Raw genomic sequence first — 17,959 nt, forward strand, 5'->3', positions numbered from 1 at the left:
ATAAACAGACTTTTTTCAAAACAAGAAATATGAGGATAAAACTGCAGCATCAATATACTCTTATAGTTACCGCTTAAAGTATTTAGAACAAATAATATTTGTCTACATTTTTAAAAATCACTACAGACACTGCAAATAAGGCTTATGTATTTATTTAGTGGAATACAATGTGATGATGACTGGTAAACTCTTATGTACTGTTTTCTATACCTGCTCTAACAAAATAAATTTCATTATAGTTACAATATGGAACCTAAAGCTCTTTAAATTTACAGAAAATAAGTTTTATTTGGTTTTGTAAAGAGTAGATCATACAACTTGAACAGGTTTTAGTACATGGTTACACATATACCAGGATATATTTGCTCAGTTTAAGCCCCTGGAAGAGTTGCACTTCATACCAAATTCCTCGATGGTTCCTTTAGGGAAGATGCATTATGTGGGACTTACAAAGGGTTCTTACATAGGCAGATGGCCTCTTCATCATTTACCACTGTGATATATGGCAAAAAATCATTAGTAAATAATGAGGCTAGGATATTAAGTTGTATTTAACGATTAATTTTCCTTCTTTTTGTGTATTCTTAGAGACAAATTGATGTATTGAAAGAGGAGAATTTGGCCTTCTGGTCTATTGCTTAGGAAAGGAAGCCTCAGGAGTAATATATGTTTTTAAATGATGGCAGACATCTTTCACTCAAGCCATGGCACAGCACTGCCGTATTTATTGTGGATGGGTCTTACTGCAGAAGTGCAAATTAAGTCAACTGACAGCACATAGGGCACTCATACTGCTTCCCTAATCTCATCTCCGATTTTTGAAGTGTTTGCCAAGTTTTAAAAACATGGTCATGGACATGCATGTGATGTGGTGAAGAAAAGGAAAAGATAAATCAGAGGGCAGCTGCTGAGGATACTCTTTAAAACCCCAAAAGATATTTAACATCCTATTAAATAAATAACTTAGAAAGAAATAGAAAGGGATGAAGGCAGAATGCACAAGCATACCATACTACTCATATTGTTAGAACAGTTTCACACTAACATGTTTATATTTTTTTATCCTATCCAATTCTTTCATAATGCCACACCCAAAACTCCTTTGGTTGTGCATATATGACCCAAGTGCTTTCCAGTAAATGCTTGCGTGTATTACTGCTCATTGAATCATTAGGCTTGAATGAGCAATGAAAGTCTTTGATATGAGTCTGTATTCCATAAATAACTTTCCCGAAGATCATTCAACAGATTGCTCCATGTCCTTTATGTTCTATCTCAGAAGTTCAAAAACGAAAACGAAAACTTGACAAAAACCCCAGCCACAACGTTGTTCATTTGGGAAAAACCTCCATCCAATTTGATCTGCCTATATCTTGATTATAAGGCATGACACAGAACTATTTAAAAGAACATCATATGTCAGCAGTGAGTACAAAAGCCTTCAAAAGCTTGCTTTTTTTAAGCAAGCAGACATCTGCAATGTGTCTTTGCTTTTTTTGAGCTACTGTCTTCATGAAAAATAGCAACTATTCCTGGCAAAAGAGCCTTTGGTTCTACTGCATCCACAAGCATTTTCTTCCTCTATGAGTGTACCACCATTGGAAGAAAGTGAGCTGAGGTGTTTTTTCTTCGTGTTTTCTGTCCTCTCCTTGGAGCTCCTTTTCCATTCAATGCCACATACATTTGCCTCCCGTTGTGCTGCCAGTTAAAGGATGCATAGGTATTATATCCATTTTCCTCTATCCTCTCCTTCAGCTTACAGTCATTGTTAAATTCTTTCTGCAAAGGAAAAACATAATCTTTTATTCCTATGGTGATACTTGATTCCATTTGACCCAGACCATCTAGAGAACTCCAGTTGGAGTTTTGTTTGTAGTTGCCATTTGTACATAAGTTGTGCACTTAATACATAATGTCAACAACAGAAGAGTAAAACTGATGACCACAAAACAGATTCTATGTTTGAAAGTGCATGATATATTTTAATTGATCATCATAACCATCTATGGATGCCCTTTTATAAAGCTGTTGTGCTTTGAATATGCCATGGTTGCAGTGCCTAGAATGATTGTCAAGAGGCAGACAACCTACTAACAATATTTGTGAAGAACCAATAATAAAGAATATAGTGCTATATCCCTTCTTTCATAGTGATAGCCAGGGGTCCCATGGGAAAAATAGAATGGCAGGAAAAATGTGGGCTTATCAAGTTTGTAAACTTTACCTATAAATTCATAATACATACACACACATTGATAAGAAAGCAGATCTTATAGTAAAACCACAATAGTTCTACATAACTAAAAAGGGAGATATCTTCCTCATTTCCAAATACCAAATTTCTTTTAATTTTACTAAATTATTTACAGTTTTCTATAACTTGAAATTTTGATGGATTTTGCTCTGAATTCCAGGAATGATTAAAAACTGGGACGTAGAATTCCTTGTTTTGTGATCTATCATGTCAGAGAAATGATGAATGTGGTGACTAGCAATGCGTATACTGGATAAGCCTGAAGACTTTGATCCTGGGAAATTCCACTTCATAGCCATAGCCCCTAGGCTTTGTTTCAGGTGGCCAAATGGTTTTAAGGAGATCTGTTGGGACAAGGAATCACTCTCATTCACTCCACAAATCCAGGATCTTACCCTGAAGTTAACGAAGGGGAGGTACCTTAATGATTTCAACACTCTATTAATACCTTCAGAAATGTCCCTCTTCTCTTATACCCAAGCGAAGGTAGTTAAGAAGCTAAGGAATTGGGGCTTACATTTTGTTTATATCCATTTCCACCTTCTTCATCCAAAGCAAGGGTTCTGTGGGCATATTTTGGTTGAGGCCTCTACTGGGCAGTTTTTCTTACCTTGGGACTTTTTGAGACTGCTTGGAAATTCCAAATTCCTGAATGTGTGTATATTTAAATATCCAGGTTTCTGTGGGATTGATTATAATTTTGAACATTATCAGAGCCATCACAAGTAGGTATATTTTATGTTCATGGTACCAGTTTAAGCTTCCTTTCCTACAATTTATCAGTTCCAAATGCTTCTCTTCTATAAAGTAACATTTAAATGTAACACATAAATGATGACTTAATTGATTGAAAGTAAGAAATAAATGTAAATTATTTAAGATGTGTATTTTAATAAAACAAAACAAAATTCTGTAATGGGAAGGAATTTAAATCCTTAGTATGATTAATTTTCATTCTCTTTATTCATCTCAGTCTAAAACTATATGGTTTTCAAAGCAGAGATTATTATTTTAACATGGATAATTATATTCATTTCAATAAAAGAGATGAAGTTTTGAGACTAAAGGAGGATTGAGATTATTTCAGGTGATTTCATATTTGAGACAAAGCTGTATACAGAAAAGTGGATGCTTAATTACTTTTCCTCCCCCAAATTAATTTATAGAGTACTGTTTCTTAAAGTGGAGTGTATCTGTATCCGCCTTTTCATCTCAAGTGCTTTTTAAGATTTGAGTCATGGCTCAAAAGTCTCAGAATCTCTGGAGGAGGGACCTAGGAATCTATGTTGTTTACAGCTGCGGTCCCCAACCCCTTGGCCGCGGCCCCATACCGGTCAGTGGCCTTTAGGAACCCGGTGGCACATCACTGCCTGAGCTCCCAACCTTCACGTCCATGGAAAAATTGTCTTCCATGAAACTGAGTAACCTGGTGGCACAGCAGGAGGTGAGCAGCGATTGAGCGAAACTTCATGGGTATTTACAGCCACTCCCCGTAGTTGGCATCACCGCCTGAGTTCCGCTTCCCCGCCACCTCCCCCTCGCCGTCCCAGGGAAAAGTGGTCTTCCATGAAACAGGTCCCTGGTGCCAAACAGGTTGCAAACTGTTGGTTTACAGGATCTAGGCGAATCATAAGTATTACTGTTAAAATAAAAAAAATTCAAGCCAACATGTGGATTTTGAGACCTGCTTTGAGCAAGGTCTCAAAAGCAGGATTTTGGTCATTTAGAAAAAGTTTGGATTTTTTTTTCCAACTACCTGGGAAATTTTTTTGGTCCTTAAATCATGCTCTGTGATGGCCCCTTCTATTTAATTCAGTTTTATAATTTAGTTATATAATTACACGAGTCAGGAGAAAACTCAGAATACAACAGATACATTTTGCAGGGAATGAATAATGAAAATGTAAGAGAGATCTATAGTTCCCAAAAAAGAATAGAGGGAAATAATTCAAGAGAGAATAGAAATAGAGCTGGTTTAATCAATCAGTCTGGGTGGTTGCCCAATTGAGACTTTTAGAAAGCCTTATGGAATCAAAGGAAATTATATAAAATAAAATTAAGATAGGAATTACAAAAGTTGTCACGTGTTGTAGAGAATTATATACATTCATCAGGATGTACTCATGAATTTTGATGGTATACTCTGAAGAAGCCATAATTTTTCACTATTGCTGGTAGTAATGCAAAATTTAAAAAACAGAACACTATGTTTAGAGAATGGATTCCTTTCTGAGACAGCCTGGAAGTAGAAAGCATGCTCTCTAATCGGCTGAGCTACTAGGAGAGGTAGTTGGATTTGTGCATTGTATAACTCTGTGCTCTGCATGGCTCTAAGTGCTGAGCATACAGTGGGAGATAAGGCTGGCTCTGCCCTCCCTAAGGTCACAAGCTACTGGGAGAAGACAGTCAACAACAAACACACTAAGAGAAATCTTAGATAGGTGCCACTGTAGATCATTAAAAGAGGGTGATATAATAAAAAGAGACTGGGCATCTACTTCAGATAAAGAGATGGAATGAAATAATTTACAGAGCCTAGCGCTCAAGAGGAAGCATAAGCAGAATCCATGAGCCGGGTTGGGGTAGAAGAAAAAAGTGGAGAAATGGGAGCAAAAGTATGAAATATTTTTATGTCAGAGTTCATTTTAGAGTTATCTATTTCTTCTCAATGTTATGTCTTTAACTGAGTATATTTTATCAATTAAAATTATTTATATTTTCTTCCTTAATTTAAATTAGTGTTAGCTGGCTTTAATTTAAAGCATTGGTTTTTTTTTTACTAAGTGTATGTACATCAGTATCTCTTTAAAGAATATGTACCTGGTCCTCTTCCCCCGTGATTCTGATATAGTAGATCAAGGAGGGGCCCAGTATGTTTAAATGAAAAGAAAACCAAAAAATGCCTCAAAAGTGATTATGATGGGAACCCCTAAATGGAACCATTTTTTAAAATGGTCCATTACTTTTCTAGGCTCAAAATTGGAGCAATGCATAAAGGAGAAATTTACCTACAATTCTTCTGACTCCCCAATTAAAAGTGGACCTGATATGAAAAAAATGCAATTCTATTCTACGTCCAGACCAGTGATTCTCAAATTGTGGTCAGTGAACCGGCAGCATCAGGAACACCAGGGACCATGTTAGAAAGGCAAATCCTTAGGCCAGGCATGGTGGCTCATGCCTGTAATCCTAGCAGTTTGGGAGGCCAAGGCAGGAGGATTGCTGAGGCCAGGAGTTCAAGACCAGCTTGAGCAACATAGTGATACCCCATCTCTACAAAAAAAAATAGAAAAGTTAGCCAAGCGTGGTAGTGTGTGCTTATAGTCTCAGCTGCTTGGGAGGCTGAGGCAGGAGAATCACCTGAGCCTGGGAGTTTGAGGCTGCAGTGAGCTAGGATGACGTCACTGCAGTCTAGCCCCAGCAACAGAGTGAGACTTTGTCTTAAGAAAAAAAAAAAAAAAGAAAAAAGAAAAGAAAAAGAAATGCATATTTTTGAACCCTACCACAGACTTACTGAATCAGAAAATCTGGGCATGGGTCCCATCCTTCTGTCTTTTAATAAAACCTTCCATAATTCTGATGCACACTCAAGTTTGAGAGCTACTGGCTCTAAATGGTCACTATAATCATCCTTATGCTAATCAACAAAATAAATTTATGTATACATTTAAAGTGAAATTCATATGATCCTATAAACAATGTAAAAATGACACAAGATCTGGTTAGAGAAAATGAGAGTATTTAAGAGATCTGTGTCATAGGTTTTATTTCTGGCCATAGATATTGTTGTATATCCTCCAAAAAAAATGCAGTTAAAATTTTTTTAAGATCAAGTTTATAGCTGGCGTCAATGTATTCCCCTGAAGTAGAATCTAGGGAAACAATTTAAATTCAGTTAGCATCTCCTTTATCTAGCTCTGGGACTGACACAATGAAATGTATCTACCTGATCCACTCCTGTCATCTTTCCAATGATAAAGAAATTGAAATTTTGTTCCCAACTTTATCATAGGGCTGCTATACTACTCCTCGTCTTTCCTTATGTTTAACAATTAATTGTTCTGTAATTATTTCACACTTTCCCTAGATAAATTATTTGAAGTCAATTATTTAAAGTCAAGGCCTACTTCTTATACTTCTTTCTTAAGCATTTTTTTCTTACGCATCTTTGATATCTAAAACAGTATCTGGAATATAGTAGATGTTGATATGATTGATATATTTATTTATTTATTTATTTATTTATTTTTTTGAGACAGAGTCTCACTTTGTTGCCCGGGCTAGAGTGAGTGCCGTGGCATCAGCCTAGCTCACAGCAACCTCAGACTCCTGGGCTTAAGCGATCCTACTGCCTCAGCCTCCCGAGTAGCTGGGACTACAGGCATGAGCCACCATGCCCGGCTAATTTTTTTTTTTTGTATATATAGTTTTAGTTGGCCAGATAATTTCTTCCTATTTTTAGTAGAGACGGGGTCTCGCTCTTGCTCAGGCTGGTCTCGAACTCCTGACCTTGAGCGATCCACCCGCCTCGGCCTCCCAGAGCTAGGATTACAGGCGTGAGCCACCGCGCCCGGCCTATTTATTTTAAAAACTTAAACAGGGTAAATTGTTGCAGTGTCTATAATTTCATTATAATTACAATTAAAATTTTAATTCTAAAATCACCATTTATTATTTTAAGTGAGAGCTTAGGCTAACAAACTTGGTCTAAGTGAGTTTGATCCAAGATTGTAGAGGTGATATTGAAAATACTTAACACTTGGTATGGAACACAGGTATGGATGTACCCAAAATACTGGCTGGATATTCATTACACAAGCACTCTGTTGCAAGGGATAATATTTCCACATATATATGATGATTAGGCATGATTTGAATTGATGACTATTGCATAGGTAAATAAAATCTAGAGCTGATTGAACAACATGCAAAATGATGAATTTCTTGATATGTTTCCTCAGTTTTTATTTTAACAAAATACAAAACATCTGAACCCCTGTTTTATCTTCAGCTGCAACACACACATAGCACATGGTTTTCTACTCAGTTCAAGATCTTTGTTTTTAATGATTCTTCTCCAAGTTGTCTGCTGCTCCTGTGCCAATATGACCAGATGCTTCCGTGAGAGTCTGACTGGTTAGCAGTTCAGAACATTCACAGACAAATGCCAGCAACAGCTTGTGTGGTAGACTAATGGGTGAACAACAGAGGAGATTATAGAGTTGGAAGAGCTACTTTGCCAGCCCTTGAAACTCTGGTGACCAGCCCACTGTGGCTCTATTTACTAGCAATAGAATGATAACAAAGCTATTTAATGTTTGGGGGAAACATTCCAAAACTGTGGTAATGATTTACTGCAGTGATTTGGAAACAAAAGCGGAATACTTACTGAGCCATAGAGTTTCCCCTTCTTGTTCATGGCTAAGTAATAGTTGCTGTTAATGGCTTTGACGGCAACAACTCCAATTTCCACTGATGTTATCTCCAGGATACCTAAAATATACAATTTAAAAGATGTAAGTGTAAAGAAACATATAGATTTAGTTGAAAAAGTAAAATCAAGAGAAAATATTGAGTTTATTTTCTGATGGTTCTAAAAACAAAAAGCTAAAAAAAATGGGAAAAAACCCAAGCAACCTCTTTTGATGTATCTAAGAACATAGCAAATATTTCCAGCAAATATACGGAAACAAGCAGTAAGGCTTTAAAAGAATTCCCCTTCATTTTACTCTGAGCATATACAGGAGTATATTGTTTTAATTAAAATGCTTCCTTTGCTAACCCTGCATTTTCAACCCCGTAAATATTGAAACTACTCATCTTAACCTAGATTTCACAATAACTTATCAGAGCCCATATCTGTACTATGGTATTAAATTAAATCTATAGCATATGTCAATAATACGTCAGATTACCTCAATCAGTAAAAACAGTGGTAAACTATTTCTTTTTTGTTGGGCGCTTGGATAAACTAAGTCTCTTGGCTATAGTTAACATATATATTCATTTTTGGCAAATGTGTTGACATTCTGAGATACAGAGGAACTAATGCCAACATCCACACTGTCTTTAAAAAATAGCAGAATCACTATTCTGGTTTTGGGGAAAATTCATCAACATTTGAAAGTTTTTTTTTTCTAGAAAGAACGAAAAACTGAGGGAAGTGGTAACTAATAGACAAGAGGCCTTTCTCCCTTCACACACAAGTTTTGATTGGTGCATGTAAAGATAATTTTCTCTGAAAAGTTTGTAGGTAGCTTTAAGGAAGGCATTTGATATTCTTCTCAAAGGGCCCACCCATTTTAGAGTTAAGAAACCCTTAGAAAATAAAACTGCTTATTTTATAACTCTCAGGAAAACTTGCTAAAGGTAGAGAAGCAGCATTGCAATTAGCATGCATCCTCTGGAGCCAGAATGTCTAGGTTTGACTAGATTTAGTTGAAAAAAATACAATCTCTGCATTTGTTAGTGAATGATCCACAGGAGAAGTCACTGAACTGCTCCAAGTCTCAACTGTGTTTGCAAAATAGGCAACATAATAATACCTCCCTCATAATTTTGTTGTGAAGTTTATAATGAGATAATACATATAAAACGATTGGAATTTTCCTAGAGCTTAGTATCTCCATAGTTATTATTACAGGGAATTTTTCCTTCAACAGAAAGAAATTTCTTCAGATTTTGAAGGAAACTTCAACAGAGTGAATAAATCCTAAATATACAAAATTCCCATTGGCTTAGTCCATAAAAATATGAAAGTTGATCATAAGTTATCATTTACCATGTATTATTACCTATCATGAGAAACACCATCTGAAATGTAGTCTACAAATTGTGTGTTTATACTCATCCCATATAGATAGAGTGGCTCATTCCCACGAGATGAATGTCTTCTTTCCTCTTCTTCCTTCACAGGTTAGCCTTAGTAGAGACTAATAGAAATGCTTGAGTTCCCCTATTGTAAAGTTGACATAACCAAAGACTTGTGCCAAGACTACATGCTACAGACTTTTCTATCCTTCTATCTGTAGGAAGCCTCTGACCTAACACAGTGCTCCTTTTTATTAGGAGAGAGAGAGTTCACGCTATTTGCAAGCCAAAAACCAAGGAAAAATTGTAAAGGGTGAAGGACACAATACTTACATGTTTAACATCCTTTCCCTTATGCTGGTAATTGCCCTCAGGTATATGCACACACATACATTTATTTGCACATTTTTAAAAGTACTTTCTTATAGTTTATTTCTTTAATTCACATAGCATTCCTCTAAGGAGGTATTGTTATTCTTGATTACAGATGAAAAAATAGAAGATACGTAAGTTGACTCAGACAAAAGGTAGCAAGGTGACATAGTTCAGTAATGACAGATGCAACACCTGAGCCTCTGACTTTCAGACCGTCTTGCTCTCCATCCTTGACTGATTTTACTTTCCATCACATCTTCCCCCCGCCTTCCATTCCCACATGAGAATCCTACTGGAAAACCATCTGACAAAATGACTCATCAAGATAATTGTCTTTAATGACTTAATGCGCTACTCCTCCCAAGGATAATGGCATGCCACAGAGGATGATGTCTGAGTTTCAGAGAACAAAATCTAATATATGTCACAAGCAGAAGATACAGAGCCAAGCAGGAGGTAAAATTCCGGGCAATATATTTAGGCTGCTGCTTACTTTGCTTGCCCAAGAGGCAAGTAAGTATTGTCAGTAAATTGCAAGACATCCCCTATGTATGCTTTTGAAACTGGAATTTAATAGGACTAAGAGGAATGAAAGATTATTTTAAGCAAAGAATAGTCCAAGATTTTTGAAGGTGAATGGAAAGTAGTAGGAATAAATTATAGCGACACACTAGTAGGCAGAAGGAAAAACATCATATGAGTATCACCAAATCCTTGACCGATTATTTCCAAGAGTGCACTACACATGGTAGGTCACATTTCCCTTAGGTACCCCTGAGTTTCTTTCTCATTTGCCTGAAATAGGAATTCAGTATTCAAAGAATCAATCAACCACTTTTTCCACTCTGCAACTAGTTCAGGCTAGCTTAAAAAGGTTTAGCATTATTGCTTCAAAATAGAGGGAAGATTTAGATAATTTAAGGTCCTTTCAAATTTTTAAAATAAATTTTTGGATGCATCATATGGACAGTAAGTTATAATTTGATAACCTTGTGGGCAATGAACAATGACTGCATTTATTATAAACATCTGTGAATGTGAAAGTGACTTTCTGTGGGACTGAAGTCTAGAGGGCTTCTCTGTTTTTCATAAGGAATCACTCCAGTTTTTTCTGTTCTTTGGTGAGGATGACCAAGTTTGCCTGTCAACTTATTTTTGGAAAGGAGCTCCAGATTTTTTTTTGAGGATTATTATATCAATAGCTTATAGTTCTCTAAGTGTATGCTTTGATGCATAATTAAATGCCAATTAAAAGAACCTCCTGGGGGAAAGTGAGTGAAGAGTATACTGGGTCTCCCTATGTTCATTACAACTTATATGACTCTACAATTATCTCAGAATTAAAAGTTATTTAAAAAGCACTGTTTCGTTATTCAAAGAAACTTGTAAAAATCTCCCATTCTTATAACACAGATATTTTGTAGATTTAAAGACATACTTTTGCAGTGAAATTCTATTACTTATATTAAGTTGTAACTACATCACTTTTGATGTGTAATATCCCAGGTAGTAGTGTGACTCTATTTAAGGGCCTTTGGACAGTTTACTTCAAATACTTAGGAAGATGTAGGAGGAGAAGGGCACTCTTCTAGGAAATGGAAATATAAATTCAAATAAATTATGGCTCTTCTCTTGAAAAGTCTATGTTCTATTGGGAATAAAAGACAAATACACGGAGAATTACAATAAAACATATTACATGACAGTTAAGAAAAACACCATTTGGGGTAAACTGAATTTAAAGATAGCATACAGCGCAAAAATCAAGAACTAATACAGAGTGACTCTCATGTGTCATATACTTTTGTATCTTCTTCATATCTCAATTAATCTTCACAAAATATACCAGACATAAGCATTATGTCCTATAAATGTTGAAACTGAGTCTTAGAGAAATTAAGTGAACTGGTGAACATGTACCCACTCAGGTATGATAGATTTGGTGTTGGATCCAAAGCCCATTCTCTTTCTAGTACTTCACCAAATAAAGTTGACAATAACAAAATAACCAAGACATGGATAAACATAGTTTTTCTCATTTTAAATACTTTTCTTCATATGCTAGCAAACGCTTGTTTGATTGTTAGATTTCAAAAGTGTTTTAGAGAAGCATAACATTTAGTCAACATAAAGAGGTGAACTTCCGTATAGGTCTGTGTAACTAAAGTTTTCCAGCACCCAGACTTTACTGATTTATAAAAAAATAATTTGGCACCTATATCTTTAGGTTCCTGCTTTCACATATGGAGATTACTAAGCAAATCTGAATGTTTCTTTGATGACTCAGGGTTATCAGCATTCGCTTTAATGAGTTTCTCTGCTGTGAAAGTAGAATATTCTCAGAAGCAACTGAGTACCTACATTAAAATAAATGGTGTTCGTAAGCCTGCTGGAATTGTGTCAAAAATATAAGCAAAGTTCAGTGATGTTCTTTCCTCTATACAGGACATAAGCTTTTGTGTAGAAATCTTAGTGTCTCTTTTCAAAGGTTCTCAGTTGTATTATAGAGAGTAGACAACTACACAAAGCTGATGTTGCAATTCTAGGGGAAACATAAAAATATGTAGTTTTATGTCTATGATTAAACAAATGTAATCTTTCCTATGTTTTAAAAATTATAATACTCTGAGAATTTGCAAATAATATAACTGGGTATAATTTTGCTTCATAAACATTGGTGTAAAAAACATACACAGCAATTATTATTTCAGCCAGTAGCTCATTACGCCATTAAATTTGTTGAAAACATGGTTCCATTCATGGTTATAGACAACAAAATGTTACTTTACCACTAGGATGCCCAGTGGATTCTAAGTCTCTATCTATGACCATGCCCCCAATACATCTTTCAATATCTATTAATAATCTCATCATAACTAGAAATATTTCAACTAACAATATTTTCACCCTTCTTTAAATATGAAATAGTTAAATTGAAGCATCAAAACCTTATGGGAGCTGTGAACTCCCACATAGCACAAAGGACCTCTTGAATACTGTGCTAAGTTTATTATCATGGACTAATAAACTTTAATCCAGCTTTCACCTGCACTAGGCTGTGTCCAGACCCCCAAACCCCCTACTGAGCCTTTGCTAAAGAAAACTCAATGCTGCCAAACTGCGAAATGTACATTGTCCCAACTCACCCTGCCAAACCACTGTCAGTATTTCTCCACTTCCCCCTTCTATAATTTTCCATTTCCTCATAGCCTCTAGTCCCTTTTTTATCTCCCCATTTTCACTTTCCTATATTACCTTTTTGTTCCCTATCTGTCCTTCCTTTAAAAACCTCAGTCACCTTTGTCTTGGTTGGAGTTGGGCTCAATTCACACTAGAATCTCTCCTACTGCAGTTTTCTGAAGAACATCTCTCTTTGTTGCCTTTAGTAAGTGTCTAGTGTCATTTTTTTCCTTTGACAATTACGAGATTAAAAAAATCTCACAGAGATTATGGAGTATAAAACTGTCACCAAATTTGTGAGTGGCATGTGTCCAACAAAATAGTCCACAAGTAGTAGATGCAAAAAGGAAGAAGAGATGGGTTGCTGAAGGCTGGTTAAGGAAGGCACTTAGCTGCGAGGTAGCAGAACTCAGTGCCTGTTAGCTTAAGGGGCCACATAATTTAGATCTGTCTGGGACTGCATATTTGGTTGATTCAACGATTTCAAAAAGTGCATCTACATTTTAGCTTAATGGCCTTGAAAGAATGTCAAAATGTATGTAAGTGATTGCTGTATGTTGAGTGTAATTGGAACATTTGTGATATTAATTTTACTTTTGTATTACCTTTCCTATTTTATCCTCCTCCCTCTCCCCACTGCACAATTTTTTAAAGGGAAAGTAATTTCATGTGATGAAATTAATGGAGGAGTTTAGCTGTAAATGAGAGGGAAATAAGTGATAGGTCTAAGAGAAAAAAATGGCTTGACTTCACAACTCAGCTCTGCTACTTAAACAGTTATGTGACCTTGGATAAGTCAATTATACTCCCTGAGTCTTGGTTTCCTCATTTGCAAATTGGGACTAATTGCCTATAGCTGACAGAGTTACATAGAATCTCAGAGAGTAGGTGTTGTATATGCATTTACTATCTGCTGAAACAGAATGATGACAAGTTAACCAGTCTTTTATACCAGCAGTTCTCAAACTTGAGCCTGCGTCAGAATCATCTAGAAGACTTGTTTAAAGACAGATTGCTGAGCTTTTTGATGTAGTAGTTATAGGTTGGGACCAGAGAATTAACATTTCTATTAACAGCATGTTCCCAGGCAGCGCTGATTCTGCTGGTCCAAGGACCACACACTGCTCTATACTCTGCGATTCAGAGACAGAGCATAGCTTTGATGTAAAAAAGCATTGACAGAAACATGTGCAGAGAAGCAGAACCACAAACAGCAATAGACACAAATAATGGCAGCAACTTAATACCAAAGAAAGAATTTTAAAGAATGTGGAAAAAAGTAAGGGTTTTTTTCTTCTGCCTTTTCTTTTTTGGCAGGTGTGGGATTCCTAACATCTGCATGCATGACTGTGATAATGTGGATTTCGGATTTTTGTACAAATATACTGAGTTGTTGTCTATAGTCAGGTTTTTAAAGACTTACAACAAAATTATTATCAGAATCTTTATTTTCTTCTTCTTAGTAAGAGTATGTAAATGAGAGTGGAAACTTAAGTGCCTTCAACTATTATTCCTTTAAGTATTTTATAGGCATTCTCAAAGGGCTCGTTGTATTGACACTAAAAATTAAAAGACTATATGACCCCCTAAAGTTATGTTCATGGTTAAGAAATCTCAAAGCAATAGGGGTTCACTTTATCCCCCAACGTCTACCCGGAATTGAAGGCATATGCTTGCCCTAGGATGATCTCATTGCCTTTAAAAGGAGAACACAAGAACGGGCTAATCATTGATCTAGGTCTGGTCCACCTTGTACTACCGTATACTCTGTCTGCCTTTTAGCATGATGCATTAGAGCTATTTAGCTTCTCTATCTGCCACAGTTCTTTGAGATACACTTGATATTCATTTAGAATTACAGACAGAATTGGAACCTGAATTACCAAAAAAACCTTACCATCTCTACACAAGAAGATGTATCTTTCCCAGTTTGCTAAAGACCAAAATTACCTTTTACAATCTCACCTAACAATTCAAGTCCTAGGATAAATGAAGTGATTAGCTCGGCCTCATTGGTGAGTACAGTGGCAAATCCTGAAATACTTTTCAACTTAAAGCTATATTTAATTAACCAGTATTGTCATTTAACATTATCATTGATCTAACATTAAAAGCATCAGAAATTTACAATGTAATCTAGAGACTATATTCCCAAGTTGTAAATTCATTATTAAATGATATTAATGATTAATTTCTTACAGCATTTTTGCTGCAAATGAAATGGGACTCTGGATCTTCCACACTGAATCATTATTCAACAAATATTTGCAGATGGTCATCTAACGTGTCTCTTCACTACATTGTGTTAGATCAATAGATTTAATAAACTTGATATTTTCTTTCTAATTTTTTTCCAACCAGTAGAGATTTTGTCTGTCCACTTAACTTTTTGGAAATATGTCATGAAATAGAAAATAATTTATCAATATTGTAATAGCATCATGGTTTTAAACATTACCTTCTGTGTTCTTAGGCTATATTCATAGTGAGACATAAAAGACATGCTTCTAGGGCAAGAATTTATTTGCAATTCTTGAGAATTGTCCACAGTAATTGCTGATATAAATTTAACTAACTCACAGAGTGAGAAAAGATTCTATAGCTAGTTTTACGTGAAATAAAGACCTAGAAAAACTTGTATATCCCTGGAGATAGGAACTCTATCCCCATTCCCAACTACCAGTAATCCAGGAAAGAAAAAAAAAAAAAACTGGAAATACTTACATGTTTGAGTCATTTGCTGTGACCCAAGATAACTGACATTTGATCCCATTTTGTAATGGAATAAATAGGAAATGGCACAACACAGAAGAGTTTAGAAAAGGAGACTGAAGATCATTTCAGAAAAGCCCTGCCCAATTCATTTGAATGCCAACAAAGCCATGAACAAGGCAGAGAGTAATTACTGGAAATATTTCTTTCTGATAGATAAATATATTTCTATATCAAAAAATATTTTTACATAATGTTTTATGAAGCAATTTTTTAGTTTGACCTTTTCTCCCTCGTTTCCTTTAGTAGGTAAATAAACCCTTCAAAAATTCTAGGAAGTTAGAAATCCTGGTTTCATGCCAGAGCATCATGACCACACCCCACTTTTGGCCCTACTATTATGTCTCCTGTATTTCACATTTGGGGGAAAAGCCTGAGGGAATCTTTGTGTGGCTCGTGTCTTCTCATTGAAGGTAGGAAGGAAGGAAAGTCTGCCATTCAGTATAGAGAGTTCCTACATTAACCATAAAAAATAAGGGGTAGTCACTGCAATGTTATTTCTTCTGGGAAAATCTGTACAGAATGCAAAATAATATTGGAAACATGTTATGCACTAATAGAAGTCAACTGACTCCCCAAATTAGATCTATTATGATAAGGAGGCTTTGGCAAGCTTGTCAATTACCAAACTTTCCCCCCAAAAACTATGTCATTGTAGATTATTTTGAGAAATCTTCTATGTTCAATCAAAACCTCTGATTACTCCAATTTAAATTGTGGATTTAAAAGCCTCAACATGAACTAAAATGACCAAATTGAAATAAACCCAAGTATTATTTTAGTGAGAAAAGTTGAGCTCATTTAAGGGTTAATAAAAATGGTATGTCTTAGCAAAGTGGAGGTCAGAGAAAAGTTTGAAGAAATCTAAGATTGTCCGCTTCACATCTGATTCTCCTTCTATAATAGATCACACTGGGAGATCCAGAGAAATTGAGGGGCTTATTCAAGCACCTGTAGAAGGTTACTTAAAGCCTGAAATAAATACTTAATCCATGTGCTTTCTACCACACCATGAGGCTCCTGTAAACAGAATATTGGCAGCCAGGCAAAGGTTTTATATCTACTTAATGTTTTATAGACTAATTTATCTTATTCATTACACAGAAATAATTCATTCTATTTGAGCTTGACCATTGCATTTTATGTATAAAGGAAGAAAAAAAATTTAAAGCCAACATAAAGGGTTAGAGGAATTACTGCATGGCATAGTTCAATAAATGATCACCATGTTAATATAGCTACTTACCCTAAAGATAAACTATAAAATGTCTACCACATTCACCAAGGTTTTTATAAATTTCTTTACTATAACTAATTACAATATAGAATATTTTTTCTCCTCAACTTAATGAGAAAAATAAAATGGGTCAGTAGAACACATCTTGATGTTGGGTTTCTTACAAGAAAAAGTCTTACTTGATACACTGAAGTGTTCACAAATTATCTAAGCATCAATAGCCCTATGTAGTTTAAAATACTTAATAAAGGAACAAGTTTGAGGCTCAAGGCTCACTTTAATCATGTGTATTGTAAATTTGACAAGCCTCCAGCATGGTATGGAATAATGTATAATGAGCCTCTTAACTATTTCAAAGATTCTTGCCATGGTTACTTAGTAGGTAATTATAATACTTGCTAAGGAATATAAATACTTATGTGAATTTTTGATTGTGCAAAAGACAATTTATCTATTTATATATACTTGACAAATTGCAACATTGATTCATTTGCCATGTATGACTATATATTTCTGTAACATGATATTGGCAATAAGGAATTCTGACTTCTGCTAGAAGGAAGATGTTTAATAAAGATTCTCAGGAAGGTCATGGCTCTCTGAACTAGAGCTTGTCCTTTTTAGGCCAGACATGAAGGTACAAGTGATTCTTTATCCCCAAAGTTCATGGAAATGCCCTGTCATTGCCACAACACACAACTGGCAAAGAAAACAGAACCCTTAGGTTGCAAATAGAAACAGACAGCATCACACATTTATTTCTGATCACTAATAAAGTACACAACCAGTATTTTGCAAAGCATTTTGGAGGGAGTACTTTCATAGAAATTAATGTAAACGGTGTTCCTGGTACTTAAAAACAGTATTTTGAGGAAGTATAAAAATCAAAGATTAAAAATTGGCATAAGAGTCAGACATTCTAGCACAGAAAATATGGGAAAAGCAACACTGGGCTAGGAGATGTTCTAATGACAGATACTATTGCCTTAACCACATGGGAGGAGGGAGCATTATTACTCTTTCCTTAGAGAGATATAATGAAGAATTGATATTAGAATCCAACATATATATTTTATTGTTTTTGTAATGGAATGTTAGGTAAGATTTTTGTAATGCTCATGGAATACTTTTGCAGTTTTCATTAAGTCTTGAGTTCATAAACTATCTATAAACAAATTCCTAGGAAGGATAAGTTCTACTTGATACATTATGATCTGTTTCCCAAGGGTGGAAAAAGACCAGAAATAGCTCAGTATTACACTTTATTAAAAAAAATGCTTAAAGTGGTTTAAATAGTATGTTCTTGAGAAAGTCCACATGCCCTTTAAGAG

General features: G+C 35.4%; 1 protein-coding gene across 1 annotated transcript in view; it reads right to left on the bottom strand.

Annotated features, from left to right (window-relative positions):
* Window positions 1-298: 298 nt before the first annotated feature.
* FGF10 (fibroblast growth factor 10) overlaps window positions 299-17,959 on the bottom strand; it is a 79,615-nt gene continuing 61,954 nt past the window's right edge. The window contains exons 2-3 of the mRNA XM_045566168.1: window positions 7,644-7,747; window positions 299-1,779 (exon numbers count right to left, since the gene is read on the bottom strand). Of these exons, the coding sequence (XP_045422124.1) occupies window positions 1,582-1,779; window positions 7,644-7,747 (302 nt within the window). The 3' untranslated portion in view covers window positions 299-1,581. The remainder of the gene's footprint in view (window positions 1,780-7,643; window positions 7,748-17,959) is intronic.

This window comes from Lemur catta, chromosome 12, assembly GCF_020740605.2.
Source record: "Lemur catta isolate mLemCat1 chromosome 12, mLemCat1.pri, whole genome shotgun sequence".
Lineage (NCBI taxonomy): Eukaryota > Metazoa > Chordata > Mammalia > Primates > Lemuridae > Lemur > Lemur catta.